The sequence below is a fragment of the Nicotiana tomentosiformis genome, chromosome 6, assembly GCF_000390325.3.
Source record: "Nicotiana tomentosiformis chromosome 6, ASM39032v3, whole genome shotgun sequence".
Taxonomy (NCBI): Eukaryota; Viridiplantae; Streptophyta; class Magnoliopsida; order Solanales; family Solanaceae; genus Nicotiana; species Nicotiana tomentosiformis.
This window is the reverse complement of record NC_090817.1, coordinates 12,887,172-12,904,411: the sequence shown is the minus strand read 5'-3', so window position 1 is coordinate 12,904,411 and position 17,240 is coordinate 12,887,172. Positions and strand designations below refer to the sequence as shown.

Genomic DNA, 17,240 nt, shown 5'->3' with positions numbered 1-17,240 from the left:
AAAATATAATATTTAAACACAATTCAAAAATCTTGCAATTACCGATACAAACACTCTCAAAACCTGGTGTCACTGAGTACATGAGCATTTATACATTACAAGTCTAGAAAACACAGTTTATAATAATTTGAGACCAAATACAACACACAAAAGGATAGGGAAGGAGAGACAATGTCTGCTAAACTTGGCAGCTACCTCTGCATCTCCGAAAAAATCGACTGTGTGAAAGAATCAACACCCTCTGTGTCCGAGATCACCTGGATCTGCACACAAAGTGCAGGGTGTAGTATGAGTACAACCAACTCAGTAAGTAACAATAATAAATAAAGAACTGAAAGTAGTGACGAGCTTCTCAGCTAAGTCCAAATATAATACTTTCCAACATAAAAAGATAGGCATGCTTTCAAGTTTAACATTTAAAACTCTACAGTAATTTTCTAACAACTTCAAATGAAACAGAAGAGGATGTCTTTTAGAAATTTTTCCAAAACAATGATATATGACAATTGAAATGCAGCAATAATGAAATCAATGCATCCTCTTAGAGTAACGGTCACTCAGTCCTCACAGTCACTCATTCCTCACAGTCACTCATTCTTCCCAATCACTCAGCACTCGGCACTCGGCACTCGCACTCACACTCAGTAGGTACCTATGCTCACTGGAGGTGTGTACAGACTCCAGAGGGGCTCCTTCAGCCCAAGCGCTATATCAAGCCAATCATGGCCTAAATCAATGAAACATGATGCGGCGTGCGGCGTGCAACCCGATCTCATAAATATCCTCACAATTAAGCCCTCAGCCTCACTTAATCATCAACCTCTCCAGTCTCTCGGGCTCTCAGAAATCATGATAATCAGCCCAAAAATAATAATACAATGTATTAATAAATAACAACAGACACTGAGATATGATATGAAGTGAATAAACATGACTGGGTGTGAAATTACAATTTGAACATATAATTCAACCATGGAAATGACCCTAGTGGGTACCAAGAATAACAGCATATGCCTAAGCATAATTTTTAATACGAGTCTCGACTCAATTTTTCTCTAACACATAGAGAATGTAAGGATATCAACAGATTATTCAACTATACAGTTCTATGTAATTTGACCAAGTCACAATTACTACGGTGCAAGCCCACACACCCGTCACCTAGCATGTGTGTTACCTCAAAACCAATCACATAACATAAAATTCGGGGTTTCATACCCTCAGGATTAAATTTAGAACGGTTAATTACCTCAATCCGAGTAAAACTCTACTCCAAAATGCCTTTGCCTCTCAATCGGACTCCAAAGGTCCTGAATCTAGCCACAAGCAGTAAAATACAATCAATATAGGCTAAAGGAATCAATTCCTCAAGAAAATATGAAACTATAGCCAAAAATCCGAGGTCGGCTCAACCCCCCCGGGGCCACGTCTTGAAATCTGACAAAATTCACAAAACCTGAAAGCACATTCACTCACGAGTCTAACCATACCAAATTTACTCAAATCTGATAACAAAATCTCATTCAAAACCTCAAAATTCTAGTCCAAGAACTCTTCTTCATTTTCCCTAAATTTTCATCTCAAAACACTAATTAAATGATGAAAACAATGATATATTCATGTATATTGACCAAATCCGAGTTAGAATCACTTACCCCGATATTTTTCCTTGAGAATCTCTCAAAAATCACCTTTTCCCAAGCTCTAATTTGTCAAAAATGGAAAATGGGACGAAACTCCCCTGTTTTATAACTTAAAGTTTCTGTCCAGACCTGGCCTCGATTTTCATGACCTCGATTTTCTCCAGCCTCGATTTTTTTTACCTCTATTTTCTCCAGCTTTCATTTTTTTATGACCTCGATTTTCTCTAGCCTAGATTTTCATGACTTCGATTTCCTGGCTTCGATTTTCATGACCTCGATTACATGACTTCGATTTCCTGACCTCAATTTTTCATGACCTCGATTTTTTCAGCAGCTGTTAAAGTTTAAATTTTGATCCGTTAACCATCCAAAACTCACCCAAAACCTTCAGGACACAAACCATATATGAATTTCAATCATAAAACACTCTACGGACCTGCTCACGCACTCAAAATACTGAAAAGAGGTCGTCTTGACCCGATATTGACCATGGTCGAACTCCCAAATTTCTTAACCATACTAGTCTCTCAATCAATGATCCAAAAACAAATACACCCAAGCCCCTCGGGACTCGTCAAATCATACCAATAAGTCCTATAACATCACACGGACTTAGTCAAAATCTTAAATCATATCAAACAACGCTAAAACCATGAATCATACCTCAATTCAAGCTTAAGGAATTTAAGAATTTCCAGCTTCTACATTCGATGCCGAAACCTATCAAATCAATTTTGATTGATCTCAAATTTTGTACACAAGTCATAAATGACATAACAGAGCTTTAACAATTTTCAAAACTGGATTTCGACCTCAATATCAAAATGTCAACTCCCCGATCAAACTTCAAAACTTAAATTTCTATTTTAGCCATTTCAGGCCTAATTAAGCTAGGGGCTTCCACAAAAAATTTCGGACATGCTACTAAGTCCAAAATTACCATATGGAGTTATTCGAATCATCAAAACTCTATTCCGGGGTTGTTTACACATATTTCGCCATCCATTGAAATATTTTAACTTAAGCCTTAATTCTTGGAACTAAGTGTTCCAATTCATTCTAAAACCTCCCCGATAAATCTCATAATTATACTTAAACATATAATAAGAAGCAAATGGAAAAACGGGGTTGTAATACTCAAAATGATCGATCGGGTCATTACAATACCTCATTTCAAACTCCTCGTCTCTCCCCCAAACTTACGTTTTTAGCCAATTGTTGCACAAGAGTGTTAAGGAAAGCTCGGGTGCCAAGAGACGGTCACAACAAAACGGATAAAGGCTTGTAACGTGGTGATCAAATGAGAAGGGTTTTAGGCTCAATTGGGTTGACTAGGGATACCACTTTGATGGGCCATGGAAAATTTCAAACGGGTCAAGGAGAGCCTACAATCACTTCTCAAGCCAAGCAAAACTTAAAATTTTGCCTAGAAACACATTCGGGGCAAGTTCTAGAACATTTGCACGGGTACTTGGACTTGCACCACCAACATCTCACCTCTTACGCAACTGGATTGTTAAAGCGGATAGAGTCGAGGGCCCACAACGACCATATTCAAGATTGAAAATCACTCTGGTTCGACTAAACCACTCGAAGATTTCCTAATTCAACATAAGAGTCACAAGGTCACTAACTAGAGCCATTTCTTTCCAAAAACCTTATTTTTAACCATAACCACGTAGTTAAGTGTGTTGGTACCAAGTGAAGCATGTTTGACTCTTCGAACCAGACTCAATTAGATCTTTTTATTCATTATTACTACTATTCTTACCTAAACACCAAAAATGGACTCAATCCCTTAAGAAGGTTGCCATGCCATCCATCGTTGGGAAGAGTCATCTGGTTCACACAAAATTACCTTTGGAACGAACTGTGGCATTAAGAAAACCAAAAGCTTATTGTTCACTAAAACATAAAAAGAAGCTAAAAATTTAAAATGAAGCTACTAGATTAAACATAGACCAATAAGCAAACAGAATAAGGAAGCTAAAAAGCAAACTAATGAAAGCATAATGAGAGAGGAAAAGAGAGAATATATACATCAAGAGAGAATGGAGAGAATATATATATATATATACAGAATAAAGAGAAAGAAGAGAATATTATCAGTTATTACAAACCAAATATCTAAAGTCATCCACATAGCAAATAACTCCCCCCCCCCCGCCGAATAAAAATAAGCATTGTCCCCAATGCTTAATCAAAGCAAGAATAAGAAGGGTAAAAGTGAAAAAGACTCCTTATGTGGCCTTGTATATCTCTGTGTCCATAGCAGCGTCATCTCCCTCAGTCTCCTCTAACTGGATCTCATCATCGTATTTGGGAGTAACTGGGTTGGGGAACATCTGGCGCACTGCCTCAGTAGTGTCGGCAGCCAGGTCTGGCTCCTCAGACTGGCCAGCTGGTGCCACTAGAGCTGATGGTGCCGTTGGATCTTCTGGTGCTCGTGGGTCTGACCCCATGAGCATATCAAATGAAAGATCACCAGCTGTTTCTATCTTGGTCACCTCTCTCCTCAGCCTATCAACTGATTTTTTGGACGCCTGGATTTCTTCATTTTCTTTACCTGCTTCCCCAGCTCCTCAATCACTGCTCCATGTGCTACCAAGGTGTTCATGATAGTGGTCTGGTTCTCCAAGATATTCTTCAATGTATCCTCCAATGTCGGAGGAATCTGGGGTGCCAGAGTGGATAACTGTGTTGCAGTATCACTGGATATGTCAAACAGATTTGCAGTGGCTATCTGCATCTAGTTGTTGAGGCTCGCTAGTGTTTGGGAGATTCACAGTACAGATAGTGGATGAGCGGGCATGTGCACCAGCTTCAAAGCTGATGTGGAAGGCACTGATGCTGAGGGACCTGAAGAAGGTGGTGGAGGCATAACTGTTGCATCATCAGCAGGCTCTGCTGAAGTAGATGGCATGTCAACTGTCTCAAGAACTACCCTGACGAGCTCATCAGACTGGCCTGCAGTAGTAGAGGGTTGACCCTTTTATTTTGGGTTTCCACCACCCATCAAATAATACCATGGGAAGTGCTTCTTCGCCCGTACCTTGGTATCAAAATCCCTCGGCTCCACACCCGCATCCGTAAGGTACTCAATGATAGTGTTGGAATACGGGTAGGAGGTGTCACCTTTCCTGGTGACCACATACATGTTAGCCGACATCACGTCACCCATATTGATTAGGTACCCGGCCATGATAGAAGCGACTAGCATTGCCCGCTGAATTGGAAGATTTGTTTCATTTTGGCACGGGTCTAGTCTTTTACACACGAATGTCTGCCATCCCATTGCCTCAAAATTTATGGTGTTACGCTGAATGGGAACCCCTGCTGTGATCCATGATGGAGGCGGCCTCTTAGCTGCAAGAATCTCAGCTAGCCATGGTCAAACTGCATCTCCCAGTGCTAAATTTTCCAGGTATTGCACATGCTCCACATCCTCAAACCTTAAATACGTGTTCAGGGTGCTTTGATCGAATCGCACCTTTAGATTTATCACTTTTGTTACCTTGGTCCCTTTCTTTATATGCGCCACATTGGCATAAAATTCCTAGACCAGGTATTCCCTGGAATCTACCACACTTTTGGTGAACCACATCCACCATTTCCTCTCCTGGAACTATCTCAACACTGCTTGTCAAGGTATTTTATCATGAACTGACGCTCAAGAGTGAGCGATCTTATTGGCAACCACTCTCGGGAGCTTGTGAAAGTAGCCAGACTGACAAACCTATCTTCCCAAATCTCTTTCTTCTTCGACCTCTCAAGGCTGACAACTCTAGTATCACCCCCTCGGACATCATCCGGAATATCAACAACATCCACTGTAGTAGAAGGTGCATCGGGGACATGTGTGAATGAGGGCTCTGAAGCCTAACTGTCACCTTCCGAACCCTCCTAAGTGCTCTCAGAGGAGGAAGGCTCGTCTCTAAGTTGGTATCTTCCCTGTAGTTATTGTGGCTGTGATTGAATAGTAGGATGCTCTTGCATTGAGTCACCCTCCGATGCTTCGCGATATGAGGCATATGAACTAGACTCGAAAGTCTCGGGATATCTTCCTCGGCTTGCTATGGCTTAGTTACTGATTGCCCTTTGGAGGGAGAGGGGTAAATTGCTTTTGCTTCTGCCTCTAGAAGGTTCACCACTCCCCTTTTATGCATCACCACGATCTCGTGAACTAACCATTTTCTGTAACAAACAACAACAGGAGTCAATTACAGTTCAAGTACAGATAAACAAACATTCATAGAACAAAACATGTTTGCAGGGTGGGAAGTGCGGTCCGCACAATTGCAAGTACGGCCGCAGCCTGGGTTGTGCGGACCACATAATTTGGATATGCGGCCGCAGATATGAAACTGCGGTCAACACAATTTTGAGTGTGACCGCACATCTAAAGTGTGATCCACACAATTGTCAGTGCGGCTGCACTATGAGTACCTCAAAATAGCAACTCTCTGAAGACAGAGATTGGCCTGATCTGTGGCCACACATACTTTTCTGCGACCGCGATAAGATTACTGCGGTCCGCATAATTGCAAGTGCAGTTCGCACATTATTGCCTTACCAACTGCCTTAGTCAACACTTCTACAGACCGCACAAATTCTTATGCGGCCGCAGATTTCAAAATTAGGTCGGGAAGATTCCTTAAGGGTTTCGATCTATGCACAAATTGGTCATGGTAATAGCAATTAAATATGATAATCATGATACCCATTACCCAAATAGCAATTAGGAGTTGACCCACACAATTTAAACCCCACATGAATAGAAAATTTACTTCTAAGGACAAATGGTCTAAAATAACTAACAAATTATAAACTAAACTAAGAAAATTAAAGAATCCTAGAAATGATTTGAACATACTAGTGATGAAGAAATGGTAAGGAATGATCACAGATGCGTATATGGGTGGTAGATAAATGAACAGATATGTGCAAAGTTTCAGTTCTCAGAGAATGAAAAGTTTGTACATTAGCCTTAACATTACTATTAATACAAAATGGACCTGGCTAAGGGACAACGAGATGAGTGCGGCGGCAGAATTCCTTTTGTGGTCCGCACTCTATTACCTGGAGGTTTACTTTCCTTTGATGATCTGCGGTCTGCACTCTGTTACTTGGAGGTTTACTTTCCTTAGATGATCTGCAGTCCGCAGATTTAGTCGTGCAGCCGCAGATTTTGGTGCGGACCGTAGAATTCGTTGTGCATACGAAATTTGGTTGTTTCTCTGACAAACAAACTTCAGAGAGTTTGCATCTTTCCAGCTCAATTTGTGCGGCCTCAGTTTCCTTCTGCTGTAGCATTCAAAATTGTGCGGTCCGCACTTTTTCCATACTGAGCCACTTTTTTTTAGTACAGTTCCTGTAAAGCACACTCATTCCTGCAACACTCTTCAAATCCAGTTAGTAAAAAATAAGACCTATCTAAAGAAGAAGAAAAGAAAAAGGAAAAGAAATATGGGTTGCCTCCCAAGAAGCGTATGATTTAGCGTTGCGACACGACGCAGATTACCATCACTTCAAATGAATCACTGACACCATGTGGCCATCATAAAATTGACCCAAATAATGCTTCACACGGTGATCATTGACTCAAAATACCTCATCATTTTTGTTCTTTAAGTCCAATGCACCAAAAGGTGTCACACCCACAATTTCAAAGGGACCACTCCATTTGGATTTTAGTTTTCCGGGAAACATCTTCAATCGTGAGTTGAACAACAAAACAAGATCGCACACCTTGAACTCCTTGTTTCGTATGTATTTGTCATGAAGGTACTTCGTTCTCTCTTTGCACAAGGACGAGCTTGCATATGCATGGTACCAGAACTCATCTAATTCATTTAATTGTGCAACCCGCAAGTTAGAGGTTGCATCCCAATCAAGATTTAACTTCTTTAAAGCCCACATGGCTTTGTGCTCGAGTTCCATCGGAAGATGACAAGCTTTGCCAAACACCAACCGGTATGGAGACATCCCGATATGAGTTTTGAAAGTAGTCCGATAAGCCCAGAGTGCATCATCAAGCTTCTTTGACCAATCCGTCTGGTTAACATTCATTGTTTTGGACAAAATACTCTTTATCTCTCGGTTGGAGACTTCCACTTGACCGCTTGCTTGTGGATGATAGGGAGTCGTGACTTTGTGAGTGACACCATACTTGGTGAGTAAGGTGTTAAAAGCCTTGTTGCTAAAATACGACCCACATCGCTTATGATAGCCCGCGGAGTACCAAATCTTGTGAAAATATTCTTCTTCAAAAATGCCACTTCTCACTTCATTATTAGGTAGAGAAATGGTCTCAACCTATTTAGACACATAATCAACCGCGACCAAGATGTAGGTGTTTCCACAAGAATTCACAAAGGGACCCATGAAGTCAATACCCCACACATCAAAGATATCAATCTCCAAAATGGTAGTGAGAGGCATTTCATTCTTCTTCGAGATTCCACCGGCCCGTTGGCATTCATCACATCTTTTCAACATATCACTTGCATCTTTATAGAGAGTGGGCCAATAGAAACTGCAACTTAGCACTTTAGCCGCCGTTTTTGCTCTGCCATGGTGACCACTATAAGGCGAAGAGTGACAAGCCTCAAGAAAAACATTTTTCTCTTCATTTGGTACACATATTCCAATTACCCCATCCGTGCAAATCCGAAAAAGGTACGATTCATCCCAATAATAGTCTTGACAATCTCATTTGAGCTTCTTCCTTTGGTTTGAAGAGAACTCTTCTAGGATGATATCACTTACAAAAGAATTTGCTAGATCTGCAAACCATGAAACCTCTTTCATTGAAATATCCAAGAGTTGCTTATCGAGGAAAGAGTCATTGATTTCAAGGCCACCATGCAACCTCCCCTACTCCTCCAAACTAGGCAAGGGGTCCGTCATTTGATTTTCACTCTCTTCAGTCTTGGATGTCTATATCAAACTCTTGCAACAAAAGAACCCATCTCATCAACCTAGCTTTTGAATCTTTCTTGCTCATAAGATACCAAAGTGTTGCATGGTCCGTATGAACAATAACCTTTGCACCCATCAAGTATGGGCAAAACTTTTCAATAGCAAACACAATGGCAAGGAGCTCTTTTTTGGTAATGGTGTAATTGACTTAGGCAACATTCATGGTCTTACTAGCATAGTAGACTAGATAAAAAATTATTGTTGATACGTTGCCCCAAAACTGCTCCAACCGCTACATCACTAGCATCACACATGAGCACAAAAGGAATGCTCCAATTAGGAGCAGTGATAATGAGAGTAGTTGTCAACTTGAACTTGAGCAATTCACATACTCTCATGCAATCATCGTTGAAGTGAAATTTAGCATCTTTCTCCAAAATCTTGCACAAGGGGTTCACCACTTTGGAAACTCCTTTATGAAGTGTCAGTAGAACCCCGTGTGACCCAAGAAACTTCTCTCGCCCTTCACGGATGTTGGATGTGGAAGTTTAGAAATAACCTCTATTTTCACCTTGTCGTCCTCTATTCCCTTATTTGAAATCTTATGGCCAAGGACAATAACCTCATCGACCATGAAATGACATTTCTCCCAATTCAATACCAAGTTCGTTTGTTCAGACCTTGCAAATACCTTATCCAAAATTTTCAAGAAATCATCAAAGGAATCCTCGACTACCGAAAAGTCATCCATGAAGACTTCAAGGTAGTCCTCTACTATATCTGTAAAGATCACCATCATACACCATTGAAAAGTTATCGGTGCATTGCATAAGCCAAATGGCATCCGCTTGAAAGCGAAAGTGCCAGAGGGACAAGTGAAGGTTGTTTTCTCTTGATCTTTCGGGGCAATAAGGATTTGATTGTAGCCCGAATATTCATCTAGAAAGCAATAGAATGCCCAGCCGGCCAACCTATCAAGCATTTGGTCAAGAAATGGTAGTGGGGAATGGTCTTTCCTTGTGACTTTGTTTAGCTTCCGATAGTCCATACACACTCTCCACCCGGTCATTGTTCTTGTTGGAATCAACTCGTTCTTATCATTGGTGACCACAGTTATGCCCCCTTCTTCGAAACACATTGCACTGGGGAAGTCCACGAACTGTCATAAATGGGGTAGACAACCCTGGCCTCTAACCACTTTATGATCTCCTTTTTTACCACGTCTTGCATGGCTTCATTGAGTCTCTTTTGATGTTCAATGGAGGGTTTGATATCTTCCTCCAAGTTAATCTTGTGCAAGCAAAATGCGGGGACTTATTCCCCCAATATCCGTCAAAGTCCACCCAATAGCTGTCTTCCTCTTGTGGAGCACCACCAATGTAGAGTCAACCTGCACGTTAGTCAAACAAGAAGAAAGAATAACCGGTAAAGTAGAGAAAGGGCCAAGGAATTCATACCTGAGATGTGGAGGTAATGGCTTCAACTCCAAGATAGGAGGCTCTTCAATTGAAGGCTTTGTATGAGGAATTTTCCTATTCTCAAGATCCAAGCAAAGTTTCGGGGTGCATAATTGTACGACTCAATCCCTTGCAAAGAATTAACATATTCCGTGAAGCCATCCATCTCATCATCATCAAAATTGAGCAAAATGGCCTCCAACATGTCACCCACATTAATCGTGGCACTTGTATCATCAATAATTACATCGTTCACCAAGTCTACGAATGAACACACTTCATTGATATTTGGTTGCCTCATAGATTTGCATACGTGGAACACCACCTTTTCATCACCCGTCCGGAAAGTGAGTTCACCAGCTTCCACATCAATAAGAGCCTTCACCATAGCAATAAAAGGTCTACCAAGAATAATCGGCACCTCATAGTCCACTTCACAATCAAGAATAAAAAAATTCGCCGGGAGAATGAACTTGTCAACTCGAACTAATACATCCTCAATCACCCCCAACGATTTCTTCATTGTACGATCGGTCATTTGGAATCTCATAGATGTGGGTCTTGGTTGCCGAATTCCCAATGTCTTAAAAACCAAATAGGGGATCAAGTTCATACTCCCCTAAGATCACAAAGAGCTTTTGCAAATTCGGCACTTCCAATGGTACAAGGAATTCCAAAAGCACCGGGATCTTCCAACTTAGGAGCCATCGAATGTACAATTGCACTCACTTGGTGAGTGACTTTGATAGTTTTAAAATTCATCGATCTCTTCTTTGTCACCAAGTCCTTCATAAACTTAGCATATTTGCTCCAAGGCTTCAACTAATGGCACATTTATAGAGATACTCTTCATCATATCAATGAACTTCTTGAATTGATTCTCGCCATTTTGCTTGGCTAGACTTTGAGGATAGGGAGGGGGTGGCTTAGGCAATGGTGCCTTAGATATTTGCACTACCGGTTATGGTAGGTCAATCACATGATCCCTAGATAAGTTCACATCCTCTTGAGTCTCTTCTGTCATGTCATCAATATCAATCCACATTTCATCATCTGCTTTTACAACATTATTCGTGATCTCCTCTTCTTCTATCACTTGCTCATCATCCACAAGTTGCTTTTGACTTAAGGTAGGTGCATTTACACATCTTCCACTTCTTGTAGTAACGGCCATGGTATGCCCCTATTGTTCCCACCCTTCGGGTTCAGCACCGTATCGCTTGGTAGTGCCCCCTTAGGACGAGAATTTAAAGCTTGAGAGATTTGACCCATTTGCACTTCTAAGTTTCGGATTGATGTGTTGTGTGAAGCAAGTTGGGCATCAGAATCGGTATTCTTATCCATAATTTGCTTGAACATGTTCTCAATATGACCCATTTCATTGTTGGAGGAACTAGGACCATGAGAAGAATAAGGAGGTGGGTTGCTCGATTGTTGTTACATCGGGGGCCTTTGAAAACCCGACCCCTGATTTTCTTGGTTGTTGTTCCACCCGCCTTGGTTGTTGCCTCCCCAATTGCCTTTGTTATTATTGTTTTGCCAATTCCCTTGATTATTGCTTCCACTTCAATTACCTTGATTGTTGTTGTTCCAATTGCCTTGATTGTTTCCACTATTCCAATTACCTTGGTTGTTAGAATTCCAATTGCCTTGATTATTCGAAGGTCTCCATTGTTGTTCACTAGGGCCTTGGAAGTTGTTTCTTTTACCTTGAAAGTTGTTCACATATTGGACCTCTTCTTCTTGATCATTGTAAGAATCACCCTGATCAAATCCACTATCTTCTTGCACAAATTTGTCCACTCTTTGTTGCACTTGTGGACTTCTTGTTCTTCTCTTGTTTACCATCATATTGATTCCCTCCATAGCATTGACTTGCCTTGGGTTTCGCACTTGTTAAAGTTGAGCCTTTGCAAATTGGTTCATGGTGGTTATCAGCTCGGTTATGGCTTGCCCATAGTCATGTAACTCTTTATGAAGAAGAATCACATTTGGATCACCTTGTGGAACATTGGCTCTAGATTGCCATGCTGATGAAGTACCCGCCATATCATACAAAATATCACATGCCTCCACATAAGGCGTAGTCATGAAGCTCCCCCCGGCAAGTTGATTCACTACACATTGGTTGGTGGTATTGATCCCCCGATAGAAAGTTTGTTGAATCATGTTCTCCGTCATATCATTGTTGGGGCACTCTTTCACCATTGTCCTATATCTTTCTCATATCTCGTGTAGTGGTTCATTGGGCTCTTGCTTGAATGATAGAATTTCATCCCGAAGAATGGTCATGTGCCCGGGAAAGAAGTACTTTGAAATAAATTTCTCTGCTAGTTCATCTCAAGTATGAATGGAATGATTTGGCAAACGTTCCAACCAATCTAAAGCTCCCCCCTCCCCGTAGAGAGAAAGGAAAAAACCTTAGCCTCAAAGCATCCTCTGAGACATTTGTTTGTTTTCTCCCCCAACATGTATCAACTAACCCCTCCAAGTGTTTATATGCATTTTGACCCGGTGCACCAGTAAATAACCATCGTTACTCGAGCAAAGTGAGCATCGCGTTAGTTATTTGAAAGTTGTCCGCCCTAATACGGGGTGAGACTATAGCACTTGCATACCCTTCATTCGACAACACCCGGTGTTGAGCCGCTCGTGATGGAGGTGGGGTGGAACGGGTACATTATCTTGAGACGGCCGATCTCGTCTATTGGCTAGAGGTTCAAGAGGGACCTCATCTATTACATCATCATCAACATCCACATCCCCCACGGTTATGTTTCCGAGCTCGTTGTTTGCCATGATTGCACCTACAGTACTCACACATTTGCCAATTTCACTCTTCTATTTGAGGATATGAAAACGGTCGATGCAATAGTAATACCCAACAAGGAATCATGGTCGATTTTCCACAGGGAGCTATGAATGGGTCTTAGGGATATATATTATAGTGTATGAGCTTGAATTATCTCAAATTGCACTTCTACAAACTTGGGTTGTTTCTAGGTCTAATATAAACAGAGATTACAAACTAAGAATTTAAACTAGGAAAGTGTTTTTGGCTGTTTTTCAAATGATATAAAAGGCCTAGGACTATGACCTTCACCTAGGTGTTCGCCTAATGAGTTGTAAACTTTAAAGCTTGTTTTATTGGTCGGGGTGTATTATAGCTATCAACACCGAAGTACCCACTCAATACCTCTCGGTCAGAGAGTGATTTTGCCCAATTTGGATTTCTCAAGTCCTAATGGGTATTGAACAAAATAGTTGATAATAAGCTCAAGTCGAGTTTTACTATCTCTAGGTTCAACCCTTTAATTGGGGTTATCAATCTCTCGATTGACCCAATTTCTTGCTAGCCAAGTGTTTCTAGACTAAGTCTCTCTTTCTCAAGTAGAGACCAAGTCAAATAGGCATAAAATAATATTTACAACCATTAATTCTTCACATAAAAGCAATAACTAGGCTAGATAATCAACACCCAACCATAAACAAATAATAAATCAAACACCCATTAAGTTTACACACTAGGGTTGGGTCACAACCCTAGTGAAAATCTAGCTACTCATGCTTAAATTGGAAGAAAAAGAAGAAGTGGTAATTAAACCCATATTGATAATTAAAATGATGAAATCAATATTCAAAAAGCTCAAAATAGCAAAAACTACTAAAAATGAGTAAAAGAAACCGTCTACTGTAGCAACTAGTGTCAAAACTTATCCTAAAAATGTGAAACTCTTCTATTTATACAGTGCTGGAATTTTCGAACAAAAATGCCCTTCCGGAGGTTCTGCGGCCGCACAATTCCATGTGCGGTCCGTACTTTGCTTCAGCCTGACAGGATTGGAAACCTGCGGCCGCACTTCTCTCTTTCTGCGGACATCACAAATATGTCTGCAGCCGCACCATGCTCTTTTGTGGTCTGCACAAATTTGTTTTGCGGCTGCATCATGCTCTTATGCGGTCGCACAATAATTGTGCGGTCCGCACTCTTGTTAATCTTGAAATGCAGGTTCTCTGAACTTTGGCTTTTACCTAGTTTTTGCGGTCGCATAATTTCATGTGCGGTCCGCATCTTGCAATCTTCTCTGATGGAATTGCATCATGACATGCGACCGCATATAGTATTATACGGACCGCACTTTGAGCTTTTGTGATGTGTTTGTCCTTAAGTTCATATTACTCCTTCTTGGAGTGGATTTCATCTTTGGAGCTCATCTTCCAATATTCCTGTAATTAAGCATATTTTATCAGTTTTAAGCAACACAATTAAGCGATTTTGGACTAAAACGAAAAAAAAAAGGCGCTAATAAGTAGTCAAAATCACCACTTATCAGCCGCCTCGGCATCGACCTTGTACTGGGCCACCATTTCATCAGCTTCGACTTTCACCACAACGACCTCTAACTTGGCCGTTTTAAGCTCATTGGCCAGACTTTCTCGATATGAGACAGCCGAACCAAACCAGGATTGGAGCTCCTCAACCTTTTTGATCTGAACCTCAGCCCTCTCCTTTGCCGCTCTAAGTTGGATTTCAGCCAAAGTTAGTTGTGCCCGAGCAACCTCTTTTTATGAGGCCAGACGATCCATTATGCCTCTCCATTCATCGGTCTCAGCTTTGACTATATCTATTTCAACTCGGAACTGGTCAATCCGATCACGTTTTTGCTGGACCTTCGAATTTTGACCATTAGTCTCCTGAATCAAATTCATCGTCACTAACCTCAAAAACATTTACCTGCTCGACCAAATTAGCATGTACCTTCCGAGCAACTTCCAGCTCCACACGTTCCCTTTCAAACTGCTCGCTAAGAAGTTTAAAGGCATCTCTCTTCTCTGTGAGCTCTCAAACTTCAGCTTCAAGTTGTTTCTGCTCGTACCAGTACCTTATAAAGGTCTCATGATGAAGCACCGAGTCCTACGAGCACGAAGAGAAACACTAAGTTATCTACGAAATAATCTAAGTGTAAATCAAAAAATCACATAGGAAAGCATGAAGTTACCCGGTTCAGCGCCTGTTGTGCTTCATTAAAAGGGCATGGTACATCTACCTCGTTCATCTTGGCTTGATCATCCTCGGTCACCAAACACCAAAGATAACTAGCCACCCCTACCGGGGAGGAGAGGACTCGGGCATACTCCGGAAGGGAGATAACAATAGATCGCTTCTGATTTGGATTAGCACTTGGGGCAGGGAATCGATCGACCAATTTCGGGCTCGAAGAAGGCCCGCTTTCTTCAGAGGGTGAGATCTTCCTCGGTATCTCTAAATCGCCAAATCCGGTGGTGTCCTCCGTGGCCGCCGAATCCACGCCGTCAAAAAAACCGCGGAAGGGGTCGTTCTCTCTATGGGCCCCCTCTATGGGGTGTTCTTTTTCACCTTGGGCCTCGTTGAACATCGACTCTATGAATGAGGGTGACTCGGAAATCTCTATCGGGCCAAGTGCTTCCTACGGGGTTTTGCCCGCATCCCAGGAAGCTTCAGTTCCTGCCTCTTCCTCGGCCTCCCCGAATTGATGAAGATCGACCTCGCCTCCCTCTAGTTTGGAGGCCCCTTGCCCTTCGAGCTGCGGCGGCACACTGGCCACCAGAACGAAGGCTTCTCCTTCCCCATCGGACTCATCCCTCAATCGATAGAGTGAGTCCGGAGACACTGATCTAGCACTGGTGCTTTCCTTGGGTTTACGCACCAATCTTTTCCTTGCCTTATTCTTCTCAGAGCTTGGAGAACTCGGAGCCCTTTTTCTATTCTTCTCTTTATCCTGCCTCGGAGCAGATGGTTCGGTATGGATATCGGCATCACCGGACGGAGGCCTCATTGCGACATCCTTTGATAAACCTGCCAAAAGAAATAATACGAGTAAGAACTCAACAACGCAAAAAGAAAATCAAATGCCAATTAAGATAAATCTCATCATGCGAGCGGGACTCCCATCGGGCCTTCGAAATCTCGCACCACGAACACTCGAAATAGGGCCTTTGTGTTGCAATGCCCTCTACTCATTCCTTGATTCGAGAAAATGCATCCGGCATCCGAGAAACAACTGCACCACCACAAAACATCGATGAGAATGGAGGAAAAGGAAGAGCGATGAACAAAATCTTGAAAGCAAGATTATACTTACGTGTCATGTTCCACTTCGCAGGAAATGGAATATGCTTGACTGGGATCAAATTAGAGGTCTTCACTCAGATAATGCGGCCTAATCAACCTCGATCCCGATCTTCGTCAATGCTCCAAAACGGGGCCTTACTGGCCCGACGAGCAAGCTTGATTAGTCCCCCTTGATAAAGTCGGGGACTATATAAGCACATGAGATAGTCGAGGGGGAAGGTATACCCCTCGATTTTGCTTACAAAAAAATGAAGGAGAATTACTATCCTCCAAAAAGAAGGGTGAATTTGACCAAGGGTCACCTCGTACCTCTTACAGAAGGCAATAATGACCGGGTACAAGGGACCCAACATGAAGGGATAAGTGTAAACACTTAAAAATCCCTCCACGTGGGTAGTGATGGCTTCCTCGGGCTTGGGGACCACCACGTGCTTATTAGCCCAGTTGCAATCTTTTTTGACCTCGGAGAGGGCGTCCTCGGTGATCGAGCAGATATATCTCGAGACCGTCTCACATCGACCCGGTACCGATGAGGGCTTCTCGATCTTAAAATCAGCACCAGTCAGGCACCCCCCAGGGATGAATATTTTCAGAGGAGGTTCCGGTGTCGGTTCCTTGGTAGCAGCAGACGAAATGTTTTCCTCTACAGCCAGTCACGAGGCAGAGAGAATTTCTTGTTGGGGAACGGATTTTCAATTCTTCACTATTTCTTTGATAAATGAAAAAAAATAGAGGAAGTTAAAAGATTAAGCTTGATGGTTTGGGATAAAAATAGAGCTGAAGTTCTTATAAAAGGATTTCAGAACAACTAGAAATTTAATGCTTGGAAGTGTTGAAATTTCTAAAGGTACGAGGTTAGAAGGTTTGAAAGTAAAGTTTGAATGAACTAATGATGGGGTATTTATAGCTTCCCAGTGACTATTCACATCTGGGAATGGCCGACCGGCAACTCACGAGCATTTAATGCCATTAAGACTTGACTGACGAGACGTTTCGACTATTTTGTCGTTTCTGTCACAAAATATCGAAGTCACGATTGGAAGATCATGTCATTCCTCGTCATCTACTCTCCGAAAATTGAGGGGACTATTTGTATACGGTCAAAAT

The 17,240-nt window shown here is 41.9% G+C and overlaps 1 protein-coding gene across 1 annotated transcript; it reads right to left on the bottom strand.

Annotated features, from left to right (window-relative positions):
* Positions 1 to 5,801: 5,801 nt before the first annotated feature.
* On the bottom strand, positions 5,802 to 7,712 carry LOC138893584 (uncharacterized). Its single transcript, XM_070178218.1, has 2 exons — positions 7,392 to 7,712; positions 5,802 to 5,837 (listed from the first exon to the last, which is right to left on the bottom strand). The coding sequence occupies exons 1-2, from the start codon at positions 7,710 to 7,712 to the stop codon at positions 5,802 to 5,804; spliced, it is 357 nt and encodes a 118-aa protein (XP_070034319.1).
* Between the last annotated feature and the right edge of the window lie 9,528 nt (positions 7,713 to 17,240).

Excerpts from the sequence above, each read along its gene's own strand:
- LOC138893584 (XM_070178218.1), bottom strand. The coding sequence starts at position 7,712 with ATGAATGTTAACCAGACGGATTGGTCAAAGAAGCTTGATGATGCACTC. Across the intron at positions 5,838-7,391 it reads TACGAAACAAGGAGTTCAAG|AAAATGGTTAGTTCACGAGA; the intron begins GTGTGCGATCTT and ends TGTTTGTTACAG.